We start from the raw sequence: 17,330 nt of genomic DNA, 5'->3' as shown, positions 1-17,330 counted from the left end.
TGTGGGCATGATTATTAACATATTGAGAGAATAAGTTTGTTAATTTAAAAAAAAAAAAAAAAAGGAATTTGTTTACTGTAAACACAGATTGATCAAACACTGTACAATTTGTGTTATTTTAAAAATATAAATAATAATACAATTAAAAAATACCTTAAGAATTCACAAGTGTTGCTCACCCTTTGTCTCCTTCAGCTCTCCTGTAGTCCTCGATGGCCAATCTTAGCTTCCTGCGATGAATCGGGTTGCTAATACCGAGTCCTGCCTCTAAATCCTCATCAGTCAGGCCAAGTAGAACCTAAAATACGAAGAGCCGTCATTCTCGTCTGATGTGAAAAGCAGTCAAAGCACGCTACGCACCGTAGCATCCGCCTACCTTGCCACTCTTGACGTTTTCGGAGCAGGCCCGCGTGTACGTGGGCATTCCCATGACCACCTCCAGCCAGGCCTGGACGGCGCCCGCCCGCCACAGAGACATGCACGTGGTCCGGGTGAGCGCCGCCTGCTGGAGGCGGTCCAGCTGATCCTCGCCGTCGGACAGCAGGCTGTCGAAGTCTGGTCGGCGGTACGGTGTAGGCGTGCAGGTGGGGTCAGGGTTCGGGGTTAGAAGGATATGGACATCACAGAAATGACTTAAGGGGGTTTCATTTCTTAATGTTGGCTGAGGGTACGAGGCAAAAGAGTTGATGAAAACAAAACAGATGCATTTAAAAAGATAAAAATGCTGAACTTTGAGTGGCATTATCATGGTGATTTTAGCTATATTAAATCCTCTGCAAATAAAAAAAAAACGACTGAATTAAAATTAACAAGTACCAAAAATAAATTACACATTCTTAGGGATGTTTGATACCACTTTAGACCAATATCAGAGTAGGCAGTTATCGGTACTTGTCTAATGCAACTAATTTGAAGATAAATGTAATAATTTTTTTTTTTTTAAATTACACATTTTAAAACATAAATAAACATAATAATAATATAATAATGATGATGATGATAATAATAATATTAATGCACACTCAAGGCGCTCACAGGGGATATTTTATAGAACTTAAAATAATTTCGACTGGGAGTTTCCGAAATGAAACGCCAACATCTTTGCAAAGAAAGTAATTAGTGCTAAACATATTTAAGAAAAAAAAAAAAGTTTTTTAAAGGTAAGATCCAAAAATGTTTAAAATTAAATTGAATATTTTTATGCCGTTAATTTCTACCAGGAATCTAAAAAAATAAAACTCCAGATAATGGATCTAAACATTTAAGTCAAACTTACATGGAAAATAGTATTTCCAAATTAGGACAAAAAAATATTCAGAAAAGATACTTACATTTACACAAAAATAAAGGTAAATTTCTTAAAAAAAAAAAAAAAAAACTGTACCTGTAAATAAGTAAATGAATAAATACATACATAAATAAAATGATCAAATATTCCAAAAAGATCTCGGACCAAGCGTAACTTATGTTCTTCAGCTAAGTCAACGGAATAGAAACTCTCTATCCCTTTATTCATTTGTGTTGTGTTGTCCTGATATTGTGTGACCACTAGATGGGGCTACATTGTCTATGACAATTCAGTAATCTAATTTTGAGCATGTGCAGCATATCCTATATCCTAAAAAACATACATGGGTGCGAAAACTTCTTATTTATGATACAACCCACTACAGCATATGACATTATTGTTTTAGTACATCTGCAACATTTTAGTACCTACCTACTATGATGAGACCATAAGAGAGATGTACAGTATTAGTACATTCCTACAGGATTATTCATTGACACGATATTAAACTGCCAATCATGCTGGACGTTCACCAGAGTCATCCTCACATGCACGCTGCAAGATACAGAATGTATCATATGAATAATCCCCAGAAATAAACAGCTACAGTGGCGAGAAAAAGTCTACACACCCCTGTTGAAATGTGTTATGCGTATATACTGTATTATGTGCTATGTGTTATGCGTAATTGCTGTCTTCATCAAGGTGGGGCAAATTCTCAACAGTGGCAAATAAAACATTTCCAAAATTGATAATAATCAGCAGTCGAATTGTGCACGTTATAGGTCACATTAATGGTAGAAAAACATTTGGAAGTGGTTTACATTGGTCTCATTTATTTTTATTATACACATTTAATCAGAGGTGTGTAGACTTATTCATATTCACTATCTACTGTGAGAAGTGGTTTAAAATTGTGAGAGAGGGAAACGACACATTAGAAACAACGCTTACTCCATGGAACATGTGCTGTAGTTTTATTTTAGAAAATAAGATTTTCATGTTCCCAAAAATCTCCTTATCTGCAGCAGATAAATATTGAAGTGTTTTTTTTCCTTTTTATTTTAAAATAAAATACTTCCGTAGATTTCATCTTTTATTCCATGTTGCCTAAATTACAAAGCATTAAACAGAGACATATTAGGAGAGTTTTACACAAACAGGATAAACAAAGCAACACGAGCAACACAAGGGCGCTTGCATTTACAATGCAAGTAACTTGTTAAGAAGCAACCTTGATGAATGAATGAATGGGAAAACAATAATGCAATGCAGATGTTTTCACACATCCATTTATGTTAGATAGTAAAACAATCAACAAATGAAGTATGCCGTTGCTAGACTACATTTAATTACCGTACTTCCTCAAACAGTGGCATTTATTAGAAGTGTGGCATTAAAAAAAACAAACAAACTGAAATTTGTTGTCATTCCATATGTGTGCCTTACCAAAAGTAAAACAATTTTTTAAATATAATATTTATTAGAGACTTTTATTAATATAAAAGCATTCCATTAATATTTAATATTATGCATATCATTTTGAATATATATTTTTGTAACTGTACAGCGTGTAGCAAATTTATTAGACCACCTATAATAAGAGACCATTTAGCAGTTTCAATGTTATAACTTAACATATTAAACAGGAAAATAATGTTTTTTTTCTCTCTTTCTTTGTGGGGAGAGGTTATAATATGGATGGAAAAGAATAATCAATGCATTTTAACATTTAAAATATAATTTGCATATAATGACATAATCTATAATATATATTACAAATGTCATATTTATTTTAGAGGAGGCCTTTATTTACACAAAATATTGTATGTATATAATAGGTTTATTTCCATCATCATAAATAAATATTAACCATTTTTTAAAAGTTGTGAAATAAAAATGCACATTATGTACATTAATAGTGTATATTTTTACTAACTGCATGTTTTGAAATTGCATTATTATACCCGCATGATGTGACTGATAATTTACCTGTACCATGAAATATAATACAACTATATTTATTGGAGGTGAGAAGAGGCCACTATTTGAGAAAATACGGCATTTATTTTTCCAGGACGAGAGTCACATTAGTTCTGGTGAGTTCTGGTTATCATTTCAGTTTTACTTTGTGATATGATATGATATGATATGGCAACACACAACTGCATAAATAAGAATTTTGAGCATCCAAATAAAGCAGGTGCCCGTTTCTTCCCCCTAACTCGAGAGTGAAATGAACTTTGTCGGATTAAAAGGTGCAGCAAAGCGTGATAAAGTAAAAACAAGTAAAAAAAAAACAAAAAAAAACAAAACAACAACAGTAAAAACACAAAACTCCTGTTTACACACGAACAGCAGTCCTTCAAGTCTCCAGTTGTTAAAAAAACCCCAAAAACAAGACAAGATAATACAGCATGTCTACAAATACACATGATAATAACCCCATGTATATATTTATATGCATGTAAACATATATACATATGCATACATGTACATCTATAAATATATATATCATTTACATACATACAATTTGAATATACTTTACATTTGGTGCAATAGCAGTCTCTTTTAGGCTTTTTTTTTTTTTTTTGGGATGCCTCCCCGAAACAAGCCCATCTCATACGCACTCACGCACACACCACATTCATGCGCACGAACACGCACACACACGTGGTATCACCAGTCGGCATCCTCCTCTATGTAATAGTCGGGTGTGGCTGTACCATCAAACAGGCCCGGGTCCAGGGACTTGCGCTGTTTCCCTCGGGCGAAGACGCGCGACAGGGAGCCCAGCGTCATCTTCTCCTTCTTCTTCTTACGCTTCTGCTCCTCCAGATCCTCCATGGACTAAAGCGCACACAAGACGGTACCTCGCTTACTTGTACGATAAAGGGTACGTGTAAAAAGTAGCCAGTGAAGAGCGTACACAAGGATACCAAAATAAGAGACGCACAAAGATCCCGTCACTTCAATAATGGCTGATCGTCAAAAAGGTATGGATTTCAAGGGGAAGTCAACCTTAAATATTTCTTAACAATATGTTAGATATGATTCATATTACATTTGTGGAATTTGAGTTATGTGGCAAAATCCAGCCAATTTTATCCATCCCATTTTGCCACTTACTGTCGACTGAAGATGACATCACCGTTGCTCAGGCAATGACCAATCACAGCTCACCTGCTTTCAGAAGCTGAGCTGTGATTGGTTGTTTCCTGAAACCTGCACAACTGTGATGTCATTTTCACGCGACAGCAAGTGACAAAATGGCCGCCTTCTGATACTTATAAAAATTGCTGCTCGACTCATATTCCACTAACGCAATATTAGCCAAAAATACTGTATTTAGATTAGTGGGGCTGCATAGAATAGTGTCAAGAAATTTTGGGGGGGTTCACTTCAATTAATTGGAGGGGGGCTTTAATTTTGCAATTAGAATAAGATAAAATAATAATAATAATAATAATAATAATAATAATAATAAAACGAGCGCAATGATGAAAAAATGTTGAATTGGTAAGACTGCCGAATGAACAATTATGAGCTAAAATAAATAAATAAAATAAAATAATAATAATAATAAAAATGTTAGTGGTATATTGCTTTGAAATATATATTATTTTCATAATTATATTTTTTTTACCAAATAGTGTCCAGCGGTGTTAATATACTGAACTATTCTCTATTGGGGGTGAGGACTTTATTTTCTACAACTTTTGATTCTTCAAATTTCTCATTTCTAGTTCCTGAATGTAAATATACCACAAGAGGGCGGCTGATACTGATATCAGCTGCTGTCGCACTGTTGAGTACGGAGTCGTAGAGCTGCCAAAATGGAGTAAACACTTTTGGCTGGCGAGTATATTCGAACATACTTGCAAATATGTTCAAACGTACTTGTAGGCTACATGCTACAAAGTTAGCTTACCTTCCCATAATGCCACGGGGTATTATTTGTGCATGCACGAGTGAAAAAAATGACGAACCTAAATCATGCACGGCAGACAAAATCAATCGTAAAACTTACGAATAAACACTGTTTTTTTTGTCTACTTAATTTTGTAATGAATTGGTAATGTGACCCAAATGCCTCAAATATGGGGTTTTGTTTTCACTCGCGCATGCGCAAATAATACCCCGTGGCATTATGGGAAGGTAAGCTAACTTTGTAGCATGTAGCCTACATGTACGTTCGAACATATTTGCAGGTATGTTCAAACATATTTGTGAGTATGTTCGACCGTACTTGCGAGTATGTTCGAACGTATTTGTGACTATGTTCGAACATACTCGCCAGCCAAAAATGTTTACTCCACATTGGCAGCTCTATGCTTCCGTAGTTGAGCATAACAACACCCCTTGCTTGTTTGTTTGTTTTTTAATCATATAACTGTTATTGTTTGTTTTATTTACATCCATTGTGGCCGAACCCTGATTAAAACCACTAAGACATGTTGAAACCATACCTGGGGATCGCTATGATGTGCTGTGATATAGGAAGGATCAATTAGTCCTTCTGGGCTCAGATGTGGCTTATAATTGGAATGAAACAAAACCACCACCACCACTCCAAAAGGAAGCACGCTACCGCTCACATCACACACACGCTACAAACACGCACACACACATGCACGCAAGTTGCGGGCAGTTCTTACATTGCAGAGCGAGTGCGTCCGGTGTCGGGGGGAGTTGATGTCGCTGGGCGTGGACGAGCGATCGCCGTCGGCGGCCGAGGCGTCCGAGATGACAGACGGCTGGCGCGAGTGGCAGGGGCTGATCCTGACCACAGCTAGGGGTGGTGGGATGCCACAAACACACACATACGCAGACGAACACACGTGCGCGCACACACACATACACGTCGACCCAGAATTGAGATAAACCCACTGTTAGTTTGAGAAAGCTCAAGGAAAGCCGTTAGTAGTAACACCAAGGCACGCTGCTAAGGCCATTTCATTAGGTACGCATGCATCTTTGACAGGGGTGGGAAGTAACGATAAATAAATACTTTATGACTGTACTTAAGTCATTCAAAACCAAAAACGTATAAATATGTTTTTTTAATACTTTGTCCTTCACTCCCAAAAACGTATTTATATGTTTTATTTATTTTATGTTTTTTGTTTGTTCAGCCAGGGGTGTCAAACTCATGTTAGCTAAGGGGCTGCATGGGGGGGAAATATATTACCAAGTGGGCCATATCGGGAAAATAACAGTATATAACTTAAAAACAATTGCCGTCATTAATACGCTGATTTTCGTGGACCAGCACCTAAATTACGGAGATCAACTGTAATCATATTGTTCCGAAAAATAACACAAATGCAAATGGACGCGGCAACACCGTAACTTTAAGTTGTCTGTATAATAATGACATCCAGGACAAGTTGCATTGCTCATCTGAGGACTGCTTGTGAAATTACAAATTTATGTTTTGATTGTGACCGGATGATTAATTAGCCCAACATTATAATTGATTATTATTATTATTTTTTACTTTACAAAATAATCTCGTGGGCCTGATTCGGCCCGCGGACCGTATGTTTGACATCCCTGTGCTCGAGCAAAAAGGAGGCTTTGATGCAGTTTCTGACCTGAAGTTGTGGCTTAAAGCAATAGGTAGTTATTAAAAAAAAAACGGCCAGAAGGTGGCAGCAGAGTATAAGAGATCAGCCTGGACCATGTTGCAACAAGCTCTTTTTGCCAGTGTTTTCAACAGGTTTGTGAATAATGATGAAACTTAGCTATATTCAAATGCTATTTCCTGCAAAACGGAAACAGAAGCAAATATACTTTTTTTTTTCCTGATGAAAGAAGAGACTCATCTTTTCTTTCGGTAGGTTCCATGTTTTTATAGCAATAGAACACAATAGTCTGTGGGCCTTGCAAAATTAGTCAAAATGCAGTAAAACAGCCGGGAGTGAAATGGCTGGAAGTGAATGAGTTAAGTAAATTTTTTTATGCAGTTGTACTTAAAGTATGCGTTTTATTTTTTAACTGCAGTAGGCCTATTTGTACTTCTAATTCCCACCTCTGACCTTGACCATGAGTTGTACCTAATGAAATGTCTGTCGAACGAGGGGGACGCTACCTTGTCTGTCGGCGTTGTGTCCGTGGTAGAGGGTCTGCTGGCTCTGCCGGATGGCGGCGGTCAGCGGCAGGTCGGCCTGCATCACCCACTCCTGACTGCCGTTCACGACGGGCTCGACGGCGCCGGCGTTGGTGGTGGACGCCAACGAGTGGCGTTTGGGGACGTCTTTCGTCAGCGTGGCCAGAGACTGCTTGGCCTGCTCAGAGGAGGAAGGAAGGAAGACGCAGATCAGTGAAGGCTGAACGCTGCATTATCACACTGTGAGTTTTTCAGAAGAAGCTGCAGAATGTACGCGTATGACTGTTAGCGGAGTTGACTCACCATGGTGAGCTCGGCCTCCAGCTCCTTGATCCTGTTCTCCTTCATGTCCAGCTGAGAGCGCAGGATGTTGGCCTGCTCCGTGGCCTCTTTGGTCTGCCGCCTCAGGTCCCACTTTTCCCTCTCCAGCACGTCTTTCTCCTTGGCAAGTACCTTGACTGCTTCTTCGCCCTCCTGCAAGAACAAACACAGCGGACGGTCCCTTTGAAGCGTCGTCGATGGCGGCGGGCCACTACTTTTACCAAGCGAGGCAGCTAAACTGGCGAGAGTATGTCATTTGAAGATTGCAGCTATTGAATAGAATCTTGTAAAAGTAGTCAAATTAAAGCTATAATATGGCTCCTTCTGAAAACAGCAGTATTACAGCATAGTAGCAATAACTGTGTGCATTCTTGAAGAATTTCAACACAACTAAGGCTGTTTGAAAGCACTGATAAGAATAAAGATTTAACTTCATTATATTTATATCATTCATTTAGTGTCAGTCAACGCCATTCCACATCATTCTATATTTCCCATCAACATATTGAACATTTTTCACCATTATCATTCCACATGAATCAATTCAATTTCTTATCATTCCATATCATTCAGTATCAATCCATATTTTTCGCCATTCATCATGTAACACTTTTCCACCAAATATCATTCAATAACATTCCATATATTTCCACATTTTTCACCAAAAACATTCCACATCATTCCATTCTTTCACTAGCATTTTCTATAATGAATTATAATTCCACATTTTTTCATCAATATCATTCCACATCATTTCCATACCATTGTTTATCAGTCCACATTCTCTATCTTTCAATATCATTTAAAAATTTTCACCAAAATCATTCCACATCATTCCATTCGTTTACTATAATTTCCTATAATACATTATTATTCCACCAAAATCATTCCATAGTATACCATTAATTATTATTCCACATTCTCTATTATTCAATATCATTTTACATTTTTCACCAAAATCATTCCACATCATTCCATTCTTTTACTATAATTTCCTATAATTCATTATTATTCCACCAAAATCATTCCATAGTATACCATTAATTATTATTCCACATTCTCTATTATTCAATATCATTTCACTTTTACCCCAAAAGCATTCCAGATAATTCCATCTCTTTCTATATCACTCCATATATTCAATCATGACACGTTTTCACCATTATATCAAACATTTTCAACAATATCATTCTACATGATTACATATCATTCAATAAGCCCCACACATCATTTAATATCATTCTAAATGACTTCATTTTATTCAATATCATTCGAAATGATTCCATATTTTTTCATTTAGCATTCCAGCATTCAAATACAATTTCTCCAGAAATGGCATTTTCTCGTTGAGCAACGCGTTACCTTTCGGTGCTTGTCATAGTTGTGTATGAATTCTCGGAGCTGATCCTCTCGGCTCTCCAGTGTCGTGTACAGCTGCTGCATCTGAATCACCAAATCGCCCTTTTCCCCTTTTAGACGTTTACGGTCGGCTTTCATGGCTGCAAAGCAACATTCAGCGAGTTATTATCAATTATGTGACCGGCGTTGACTGTGAACTACATGCACAATAATAAAGTTATTGTTAAATGAAAAGCTCTCAAATCAAATGTGAGCGTCGTTACTGTTGATTTTTTTGATACAGCTCTCAAATTGGATCTCATTAGGTCTAATGGAATCAGTTGAAACGACATTGGCAGTGATTAAGGTTGCATTAAAAGACTTCCTCGATCCATAAATTTGATTAAAAACTAAGCAAATGCCAACATTCAGAGTACTTATAGGACATAATGATCTCAATACCACACAGTTACATTATTCTTGGAACATATATCTATCCAATCTACCATTTTCTTTAGCGATTGCCTCGTCAACCAGTCCAAGTTTTACCCCAGCAAATTCAACTGAAAGCCACAAGAGGGCACTGTAAATAAGCGGTGATAACTAAGAGGTGAGCATCTGAGAAGATTCCGCAAATGAGCACTTGGACTTAAAACTATTTCCCTTCACACTTCTCCTACAAAGTAAGCATCGCACGTGTCGCACACTTGCGCCCGCCCGTCCGCCCGCCCGGCCGGCATTCCTGCTGTCAGCGCTCGTGTCTCATTCATATTTCACACTCGGCATTCCAAACCTGTTTAGTGATTGTTACACAACACATCTGACGGCTCATCGTTGAGAGTGACATAAAGGCTGTTACCTAAATAAATCTAAACTGCTGAAAGCGGAGAGCAGCTGCCGTGTTGCGCAATGCCTCTTCTTAGAAAACAATACGAGATAATTGGTGCACCAAACGAGTCTGCGTCAATATTGCATTCATATTTCAGAGCATGTCAAACAACAACAAACTATTAATCAAAAGTAAAAAAAAAAAAAAAAAAAAAAAAAAAAAAACTCTCGTTATTCACACCATCGCACACAATTGACGTGACTAAAGAACTACTAAAAATAAGCCATAGAGTCAAAAAAGTCAACAGTCAGCATGTGTCATAACATTGATGCGATCATCACTCCTCTCGCCAAATTCCCCAATGATAACCATCACCTCATTACATAACACAAATAGAAAGCTTGAATAGAAATAGAGGATGTGACCTTGCAAGGCCTCCTTGGCGCGGTCCAGCTCCTGCTCCTTGTCAGCCAGCTGTACGTGGAGCTCGGCTGCGGAGAGCAGGCCTGCGGTTCCTCCTCCCTGTGACTCCTCGTGCAGATCTTTGCCCAGCATGTCCTTCATTTGCCGCAGTAGGTGCACCTCCTCCTGAAGCTGGGCCACCTCCTCGTGCAACAACACTGTGGATAAACACAAGGCCGTCATTTGGGGAACTTGATAAGTGCGTGTCATCTGCATAGCCACGATAGCCAACATTGGCATTCGGAAGCATCTGACTCAGTACCATTGTCGTTTTATTTTATTTTCACATTTTAATGACTGGTCAAAAAAGGTGTGGTGTTTTAGTATATACATACCAAAATATTGTCACAATATTTTTTGAGTGTGGCCCTTATCATATGAGATGGTATATTTTAGATAATGAGCTCTTCTTCAAGAGTTTTATAGTTGGAAGAATGGATTAATAGAAAAGTGAACGATAGATAGCTAGCTGAGCCAGCTATCTCGCTAGATAGATATCTAGCTAGCTAGCTAGCGAGCCAGCTACCTCGCTTGATAGATATCTAGCTAGCTATGTAGCTAGCTACTAGATAGATATCTAGTAGCTAGCAACCTAGTTAGCTAGCAACCTAGTTAGCTAGCAAGCAAGCTAGCTAGCTAGCTTGCTAGCTAGCTAGCTAGATAGGTGGATACTACAGGCTCATCCCAGAGTGCTGAATGCTTTCCTTAGTAATAAAACACCCTCCCAGCCCTCAGGAAAAACAGTCAAGCAAACAGGAACAGCAGGACACGACCTGGTGGGCATGTTTGACAAGAGATGGAAAAAAAAAAAGAAGCTGGGTGACTTTTTGTACTTTATATGTGAAAATAAAGAAGTATTCCAAGCATCCATTCATCCGACCACAAAACTGGGCTGGTTTGCTCCATGAAATCTAAAGTTACGCCACAAACACTTAAGCTATTACGCTATAGGAAAGATGGTGCAGTAATGACATACAGGACAGTAGGCTCCTTTCCAAGTGCAGCTGCAGAGGCTCTCAGTGATACGTAAAACATATCAAATGGTTTGAGAATACTTGACGAGAAACCACACAGGAAAAAAAAATGCAAGAAGGAAGTCAGTGTTTAAGTTGGAGGGGCTTGCAGTATAACCACATAAGTCCGCATACGCAGGAGTCCCATGAAGCCCCGCAGGCTAAATCCACTTCCTGATCTGTTTACCTACAGGATGGTCTTTATTTGCTGAGGGGAGACCAGCTGCTCCTTTTACTGTGCGTGTGCAGCTTTACAATCAAAACAGGCGGTTTAAAGTCAAGTGGATGAAATGAAATTGAATAAAATGAAATAAAGTGAAATAAAAATTTTAAAAGGTAAAATAAAAAAAATAAATAAATGACTGCCACTAGAATTACAAGTCGTTTATTTAAAACAACACACCTTTGCCTTAAAGTCCACTAGCTTAATGCTAATGCATAATGGCAAATACCATTGACGGGCTAACAAATACCATCAGCGTCTTGACGTTATAAATCCCTTTAAGCAACGGATACTTGACACAAGCATCTGTAGACGGATAAAAATCTTTAGCCTCAGTGAAGAACATATACAACTACAGTAGCTTACTGAGTTTTTAACCATGTCCATGTATGTCTGTACTACAGTGCCCCCAGGTGGCCAACCCTACACACCAGAAGGAGCAGCACAATGTCCATTGAATATTATTGGATTTTGCATTAAGCTCATTGGACAGCGCAAAAATATAATGATTGATATCCTAACCATCCCGAGTGAAAATAAAATCGTAAAATTCACTGCAGCCTCTCCTTTAAAGAGCAATTCAAACGGACCGAAGCCATTCAAACACACTGTTATCAATTGAGCGCACACGCCTCTGATCCTCCATCAGGCCGTTAAGCTCCTCCTACCGCACAACACCAGGCCGCTCTGCCTCCCTTTACTCGTTAGCCCGCCCGTTCAATTAACCTCCCAGCCTGGCTTCTTATTAAAGTGTCCATCAAACCGTTACCGGCCGGGAGCGACTCATCACTGCTTTGCCCTGTGATAGGACCACACAAACACACTCGAAGGAGGGTGAGCAAAGTGGCAAAGTGATTGGCTTCAAGAAAAGTCGTGCTTACCATTTTTATTCCCAGAAGGACACATTGTGGTGTTGTGCTAGCATAGCGTAGTTAATGCTACTGTGCTAAAATGTAAAATCTCCTACATTGATATCATGAAAATAAGTGCCATGATAGGCTAAACACCATGTAATTGAACACTGACATTATGTACATTCCTGTCACAATTTATGTTAAATATGTGGATACTTTTTTACAATCTGATTCATCGAGAAAATAATCGACAGATTGAGCTACTTTTGGTGGCTTTCATTGCATGGTTTGAGCGCACATTGTACAAGGATTCATCATTTGATCAATAGAAAGCCACAGTGAAGGCTTTATAAGCAGATTTGTGGACACAGGTGTATCACGTCATCCTAGAGTTGGGGGCGGGGGGTCGATCTGACAGCCTCCTGTCGATATTATTGGACAACAGTGATCATTGCACTGCCGCCCGGGCAGGTTTAACGGCTTCAGCTTGGCTGAAACAAACGTGCGAGCAACAAAAACAAAAAGAACTTGACAGTGTTTCATGCTGTGCGAGCTCCTACTGAGCCGTCTTTACAAGCGCGCGAGGCGTCGGGGAAAACAGAAATTTAATATTGCGGAGAATTAACAGTCAAAGCAGTTCTAATCGCCGGGATTAGTCTTCTTTTGTCAGTTGCAACGATGATCTGGAGAGACAACCTGAGGGGGGGAAAAAAAAATTCCGGCGCTCGACTTCCCTCGCGAACATCAATCATCGCGTATTCTTCTCGTAAATTACAACGCGGTTAAAAATAACTAATCATAATCCGCCGGCATACGGATGGCGACGCCCACCGCAGAGACGAATCCAAACGGCAACAAGCAATAATAAGCCAAATGTTCCGCTTGGTTGCAGAAGGCTGAAAAGGACTAATGCAGCAATTAGCTGATAAGAGCGGGCGCTTCATCAAACAAACGGGGAAAAGTCTTGAAATTGCATTGATAAGAGGAATCGTCGCAAGGATGGAGCAAAGCAACACAATCCTCTAATCCTACTCGGAGGAAGTAATACATAAAGTGGGGTACATGGATAGCCATAATTGGGATGAATTTGAGACTTCCAATCAAAAATCATCCCGAGCGGTAATCGTTTGGTGTGGGTGTGTTAAAAGTGATTTTGCCTTCTCAATCTGTGGTCATGGCCAACAATCAATGTCAAGAGCGCCGTACACTTACTGTATACTGATTATCAAGCCAAGTTTGAGACTGTTTGCAGTTCTATTCAATCAAAGTTATTGAATGGCTCTGACATATTATCTTGTGGTGTGCTATCAGAGATTTTCCTTCCTGATCTGCTGTATAAACAGGGCTGACCATCATAAATGTTTAAATTGGGGTACACACATACCGATAATCAGGAGAAATTTCAGCATTCCACGTTCTAATCAAGCCATCAATGGCGGAATTATTATTATGTTCAAAGAGGTTATCATGACTGAGTATCCTGTGATGTGGTGTATGGTAAGAATCATTTTTAATCCCAATGTGATTATCGTCAATGTTAAATATCGCTAATCAGGCTGAATTTGAGCTTCTTTTACTACTTTCAGTCAACAAAAGGTCAGATTGTCAGATGTCTATAAAAAGATTATCTTAAGATCTGTGTTGTGGGGATGTTTTAGTGTTCACAAAACCCCCAACCACTTTTTCCCGTCATGTTGTACGGTCTCTCACAATTTGAAAATTGGTTATGAATCAGTATGTGTACCCCCAGAATTACCGAGGTATGCGCCGGTGTGTTCTACGGGCTATTTCTGCACTCCATTACAAGAGGATCGCTGGTCCGGTGAGCTTTGCCCTCCATCTAATTACGGTGTCAAGATCAGACTCATGGGCTCTTGATTAAACACATCGTCCGGGCAACAGAAGAGCCCTGGATGATTGGAAACCGCCGTGCGCTGGAATAACTCAGAAGAACAAAAAGTATTCTTATTTCTTTAAAAGTAGGCAAACTCCATCAAATGTGCTTTGATTCGACTTTTGATTGATTGTGATTTGACTTTCTTATTTAACATTAGCTAGCAAGCCAACGTGAGGCCATCAACAAAGCTTTCATTAGCATCTGCAGTACAGCTTTACGCTGAAATCCAGAGTTGAAGATTGTTAACGATTCACAGGATGAATACAGACATCCTCACACCATCTAAACATTGTACAGTATTTGTCAAAGTTGTATATATTGTATCATAATGTTATAGTACATGGACAGAATAGAGGCAGCGGGTGTAAATGATTCATGTTGTTTCCGCTCAGTGGTAATGACCAGCCAGTGTGAAACTGAAATATTTATATGCATATTACAAACATACAGTATGTTGATCTTATTATCAGAGCTCTTTATTTGAGGGAGCCATTTATTTTTCTTAAAATGATATAAAGTCTGTTAAAGTGAGGAAATTCAATTAAAGATTGGCTTGTCTTCTGTTCTTTGTACAAACATCCGAGGGACAAATAATGGTCACAAACTTTGAGCTCATGCTGCTGTTTTGGTTAGCCACTACGTTCAAATGGGCTCATTGATTGACGACAGTTTTCTTTCCTGATGGGGAAAAGAGAGGTGTGATGGGAGTGTTTATTTGTTTATGATAGTATTAGAGAAGGGGCCACTATGTATTTGAGGAACTATGACAATAGGTCAGGGGCCACTTTCACCCAAGGGGCCAAACCAGTACGTCTATGGCCCAATAATCTATAAATGACGGCAGATCAAAAACAATAATATGTACATCCTGAAAATATGAAAATATTCCAATTCATTATTAACTTGTTGCACAGTAATCTGAAATTTATTAACAAAGATGAGAGCAAAACTTTTATATCAAATGCCGTCGAACAGCCACGTTTTAGAACAGCATTTAAGTGCTTGTTAGTGTGCCCTCCAGTGTACAAAATTGGCAACAAAAGTTAGTTTTGTGAAAAACGGAATTTTTTGGGGGGCCAGATTGGACCTGCCGAGGGGCCGGTTCTGGCCCACGGGCCGTATGTTGAACACCACTGCATTAGGCCACACACCCACCAGATACTTGATTAGGCACACCGATGATACAACCATACCAATAAAGTTAATGCGATAAGCATGACAAGGAAATAAAATGATTCGAAACAGCTCCCAACATGACACGACGCAATAACAAGCACATCTCTGAAATAGTCAATCCAAAGTCAGCTTTTGTGCTCTCAGTAGACATCCGGAGCTTATTTACAGTGTACAGTGTCAGAGTCTATGGGGGAACGCTAATGAATTGCCAGTGGCTTTGCGTTCCAATCGAGCTGAGCGCCAGGATGCCGCGCGCGGATAGCTGTAATTGATTGGCGCGTTTATCACGCGCGCGCCGGGCTCGTGTCCAAGGACGTCACCGCCGGGGCGGACGACGACGCACGAGCAACACTGTTCAGACATATCTCAAGCCGCTGTCACGGCGAGAGCGACGCTCGCTCGCACTGTCACGGTGAAGCATATCAGCGGCTGACAAGGGGACTTGCAATAGAAAACAATTTGTTGGATTTATGTGGATGAGCTCTACAGTGGGTCGTATTGAAATTGAGGCCCGCTTCTGATAACATGTTTTGCTTTCTTGCTCTCATTGGTCAGACATGCGAGCAGTCAGTCTTTATTGTCACTCAAATATTGGATTAAGTCCAGCGTTTGCTCTTGAGGACTTCTCCCTCTGACTAGCACTATGAAAAGTGACTTCCTTGAGCGATACTTCTTTTCAACTTTTTTTTTTCCAGTACCAAAGGTAGGAGAGCCAATCAAAATGCACATAAGCTTTCACAAGTGCTACAAATACATTGGAGAGTTTTAAGTGAGCAGCCAGCTGCTGTGCCCAGAAATACAATATAAACAATACATTCAGTTATTTTTTCCCATATTTATAATTGCATATGGACCTATGGGTGAAACAGCAAAGTTTGTGGTAAAAAGGTCAAACAACAAGTTCGGCAATATTTTGGATGTTTTAAATGGTTGAAATTTGTTAGATAGTTATTGTAACCCCTTCGGACCCATTGAGGATTGCGGTGGACATGACATATGGAAAACAGTCAAAATCAGTAAAAAAAAAAAAAAAAAAAAGCCCAGCAGAAAAAAAATGCGGGTCTGAAGGGGTTAAGTTTATCCCGGTTTCTATGTTTACCAAATACTTAGCATGTTGCACAAACGTTAAAATAACATGTTAGACATGTTTGTATTTTGATTTGCATGCTTGATGTGAAGAAAAATTCATTGCAATTGTTAACAAAATACTGAGGACATTTCGTTTTATGTTGATCTCTTTCTAAAGGTTAAACATTATATTTTAAAATAAAATGACCTCAATTCAGCCTTTTTTTTTTTTTTACTCCTGGTCCTTATTTTGACAAGTCATGAAGTTGCATTTTCTTTTTTTCCCGGACAAAATTTTTTGTCCAGTAAAGACAAATGTTCTTACCTTGCTGACAGTTTCGGCTGTCATTCGCCAGAGCTGCCAACCTGTCACCACTTGGTTGTGTGATGTGCCTAAAAACACATGGAGAGCAGACTTGATCGGGTCACTTCATTTTGAAGGTTTCCTGAACCAATCAGCTGTTTTCAGACGTCACGTCACACAAGGAAGTGGTGACAGCTCTGACAAAGGCGGGAGTGACAGCCAAATCTGTCAGCAAGGTAAGAGAAGTTCTCTTGACTCGAAAGAAAAACTGGAAACTTAAAAAAAAGACATGTCAACCCTACATACATGCATACAAACATACATACACAAGAAACTAACTAATACAAGAAATTAGCTTTCCATCCTATTGGGAAAAGAGAACAACTTGGACTGGTTTAAAAGCCAGAATGCGGTTCCATGCGAGGACATGTGGTTGATTTTTAGT

General features: G+C 39.1%; 2 protein-coding genes across 2 annotated transcripts in view; both read right to left on the bottom strand.

The window, feature by feature from the left end:
• LOC144024485 (kazrin-A-like) overlaps positions 1-1,736 on the bottom strand; it is a 31,116-nt gene extending 29,380 nt beyond the window's left edge. The window contains exons 1-3 of the mRNA XM_077530806.1: positions 1,721-1,736; positions 377-555; positions 180-298 (exon numbers count right to left, since the gene is read on the bottom strand). Coding sequence (XP_077386932.1) covers positions 180-298; positions 377-478 — 221 coding nt within the window. The 5' untranslated portion in view covers positions 479-555; positions 1,721-1,736. The remainder of the gene's footprint in view (positions 1-179; positions 299-376; positions 556-1,720) is intronic.
• A 506-nt stretch (positions 1,737-2,242) lies between these two features.
• Positions 2,243-17,330, bottom strand: part of LOC144024484 (kazrin-like) — an 89,069-nt gene continuing 73,981 nt past the window's right edge. Inside the window, exons 9-14 of the mRNA XM_077530805.1 lie at positions 10,314-10,508; positions 9,084-9,220; positions 7,704-7,874; positions 7,383-7,578; positions 5,947-6,080; positions 2,243-4,138 (exon numbers count right to left, since the gene is read on the bottom strand). Of these exons, the coding sequence (XP_077386931.1) occupies positions 3,968-4,138; positions 5,947-6,080; positions 7,383-7,578; positions 7,704-7,874; positions 9,084-9,220; positions 10,314-10,508 (1,004 nt within the window). The 3' untranslated portion in view covers positions 2,243-3,967. The remainder of the gene's footprint in view (positions 4,139-5,946; positions 6,081-7,382; positions 7,579-7,703; positions 7,875-9,083; positions 9,221-10,313; positions 10,509-17,330) is intronic.

This window comes from Festucalex cinctus, chromosome 8, assembly GCF_051991245.1.
Source record: "Festucalex cinctus isolate MCC-2025b chromosome 8, RoL_Fcin_1.0, whole genome shotgun sequence".
NCBI lineage: Eukaryota > Metazoa > Chordata > Actinopteri > Syngnathiformes > Syngnathidae > Festucalex > Festucalex cinctus.
This window is presented reverse-complemented; position numbering and strand designations above follow the sequence as displayed.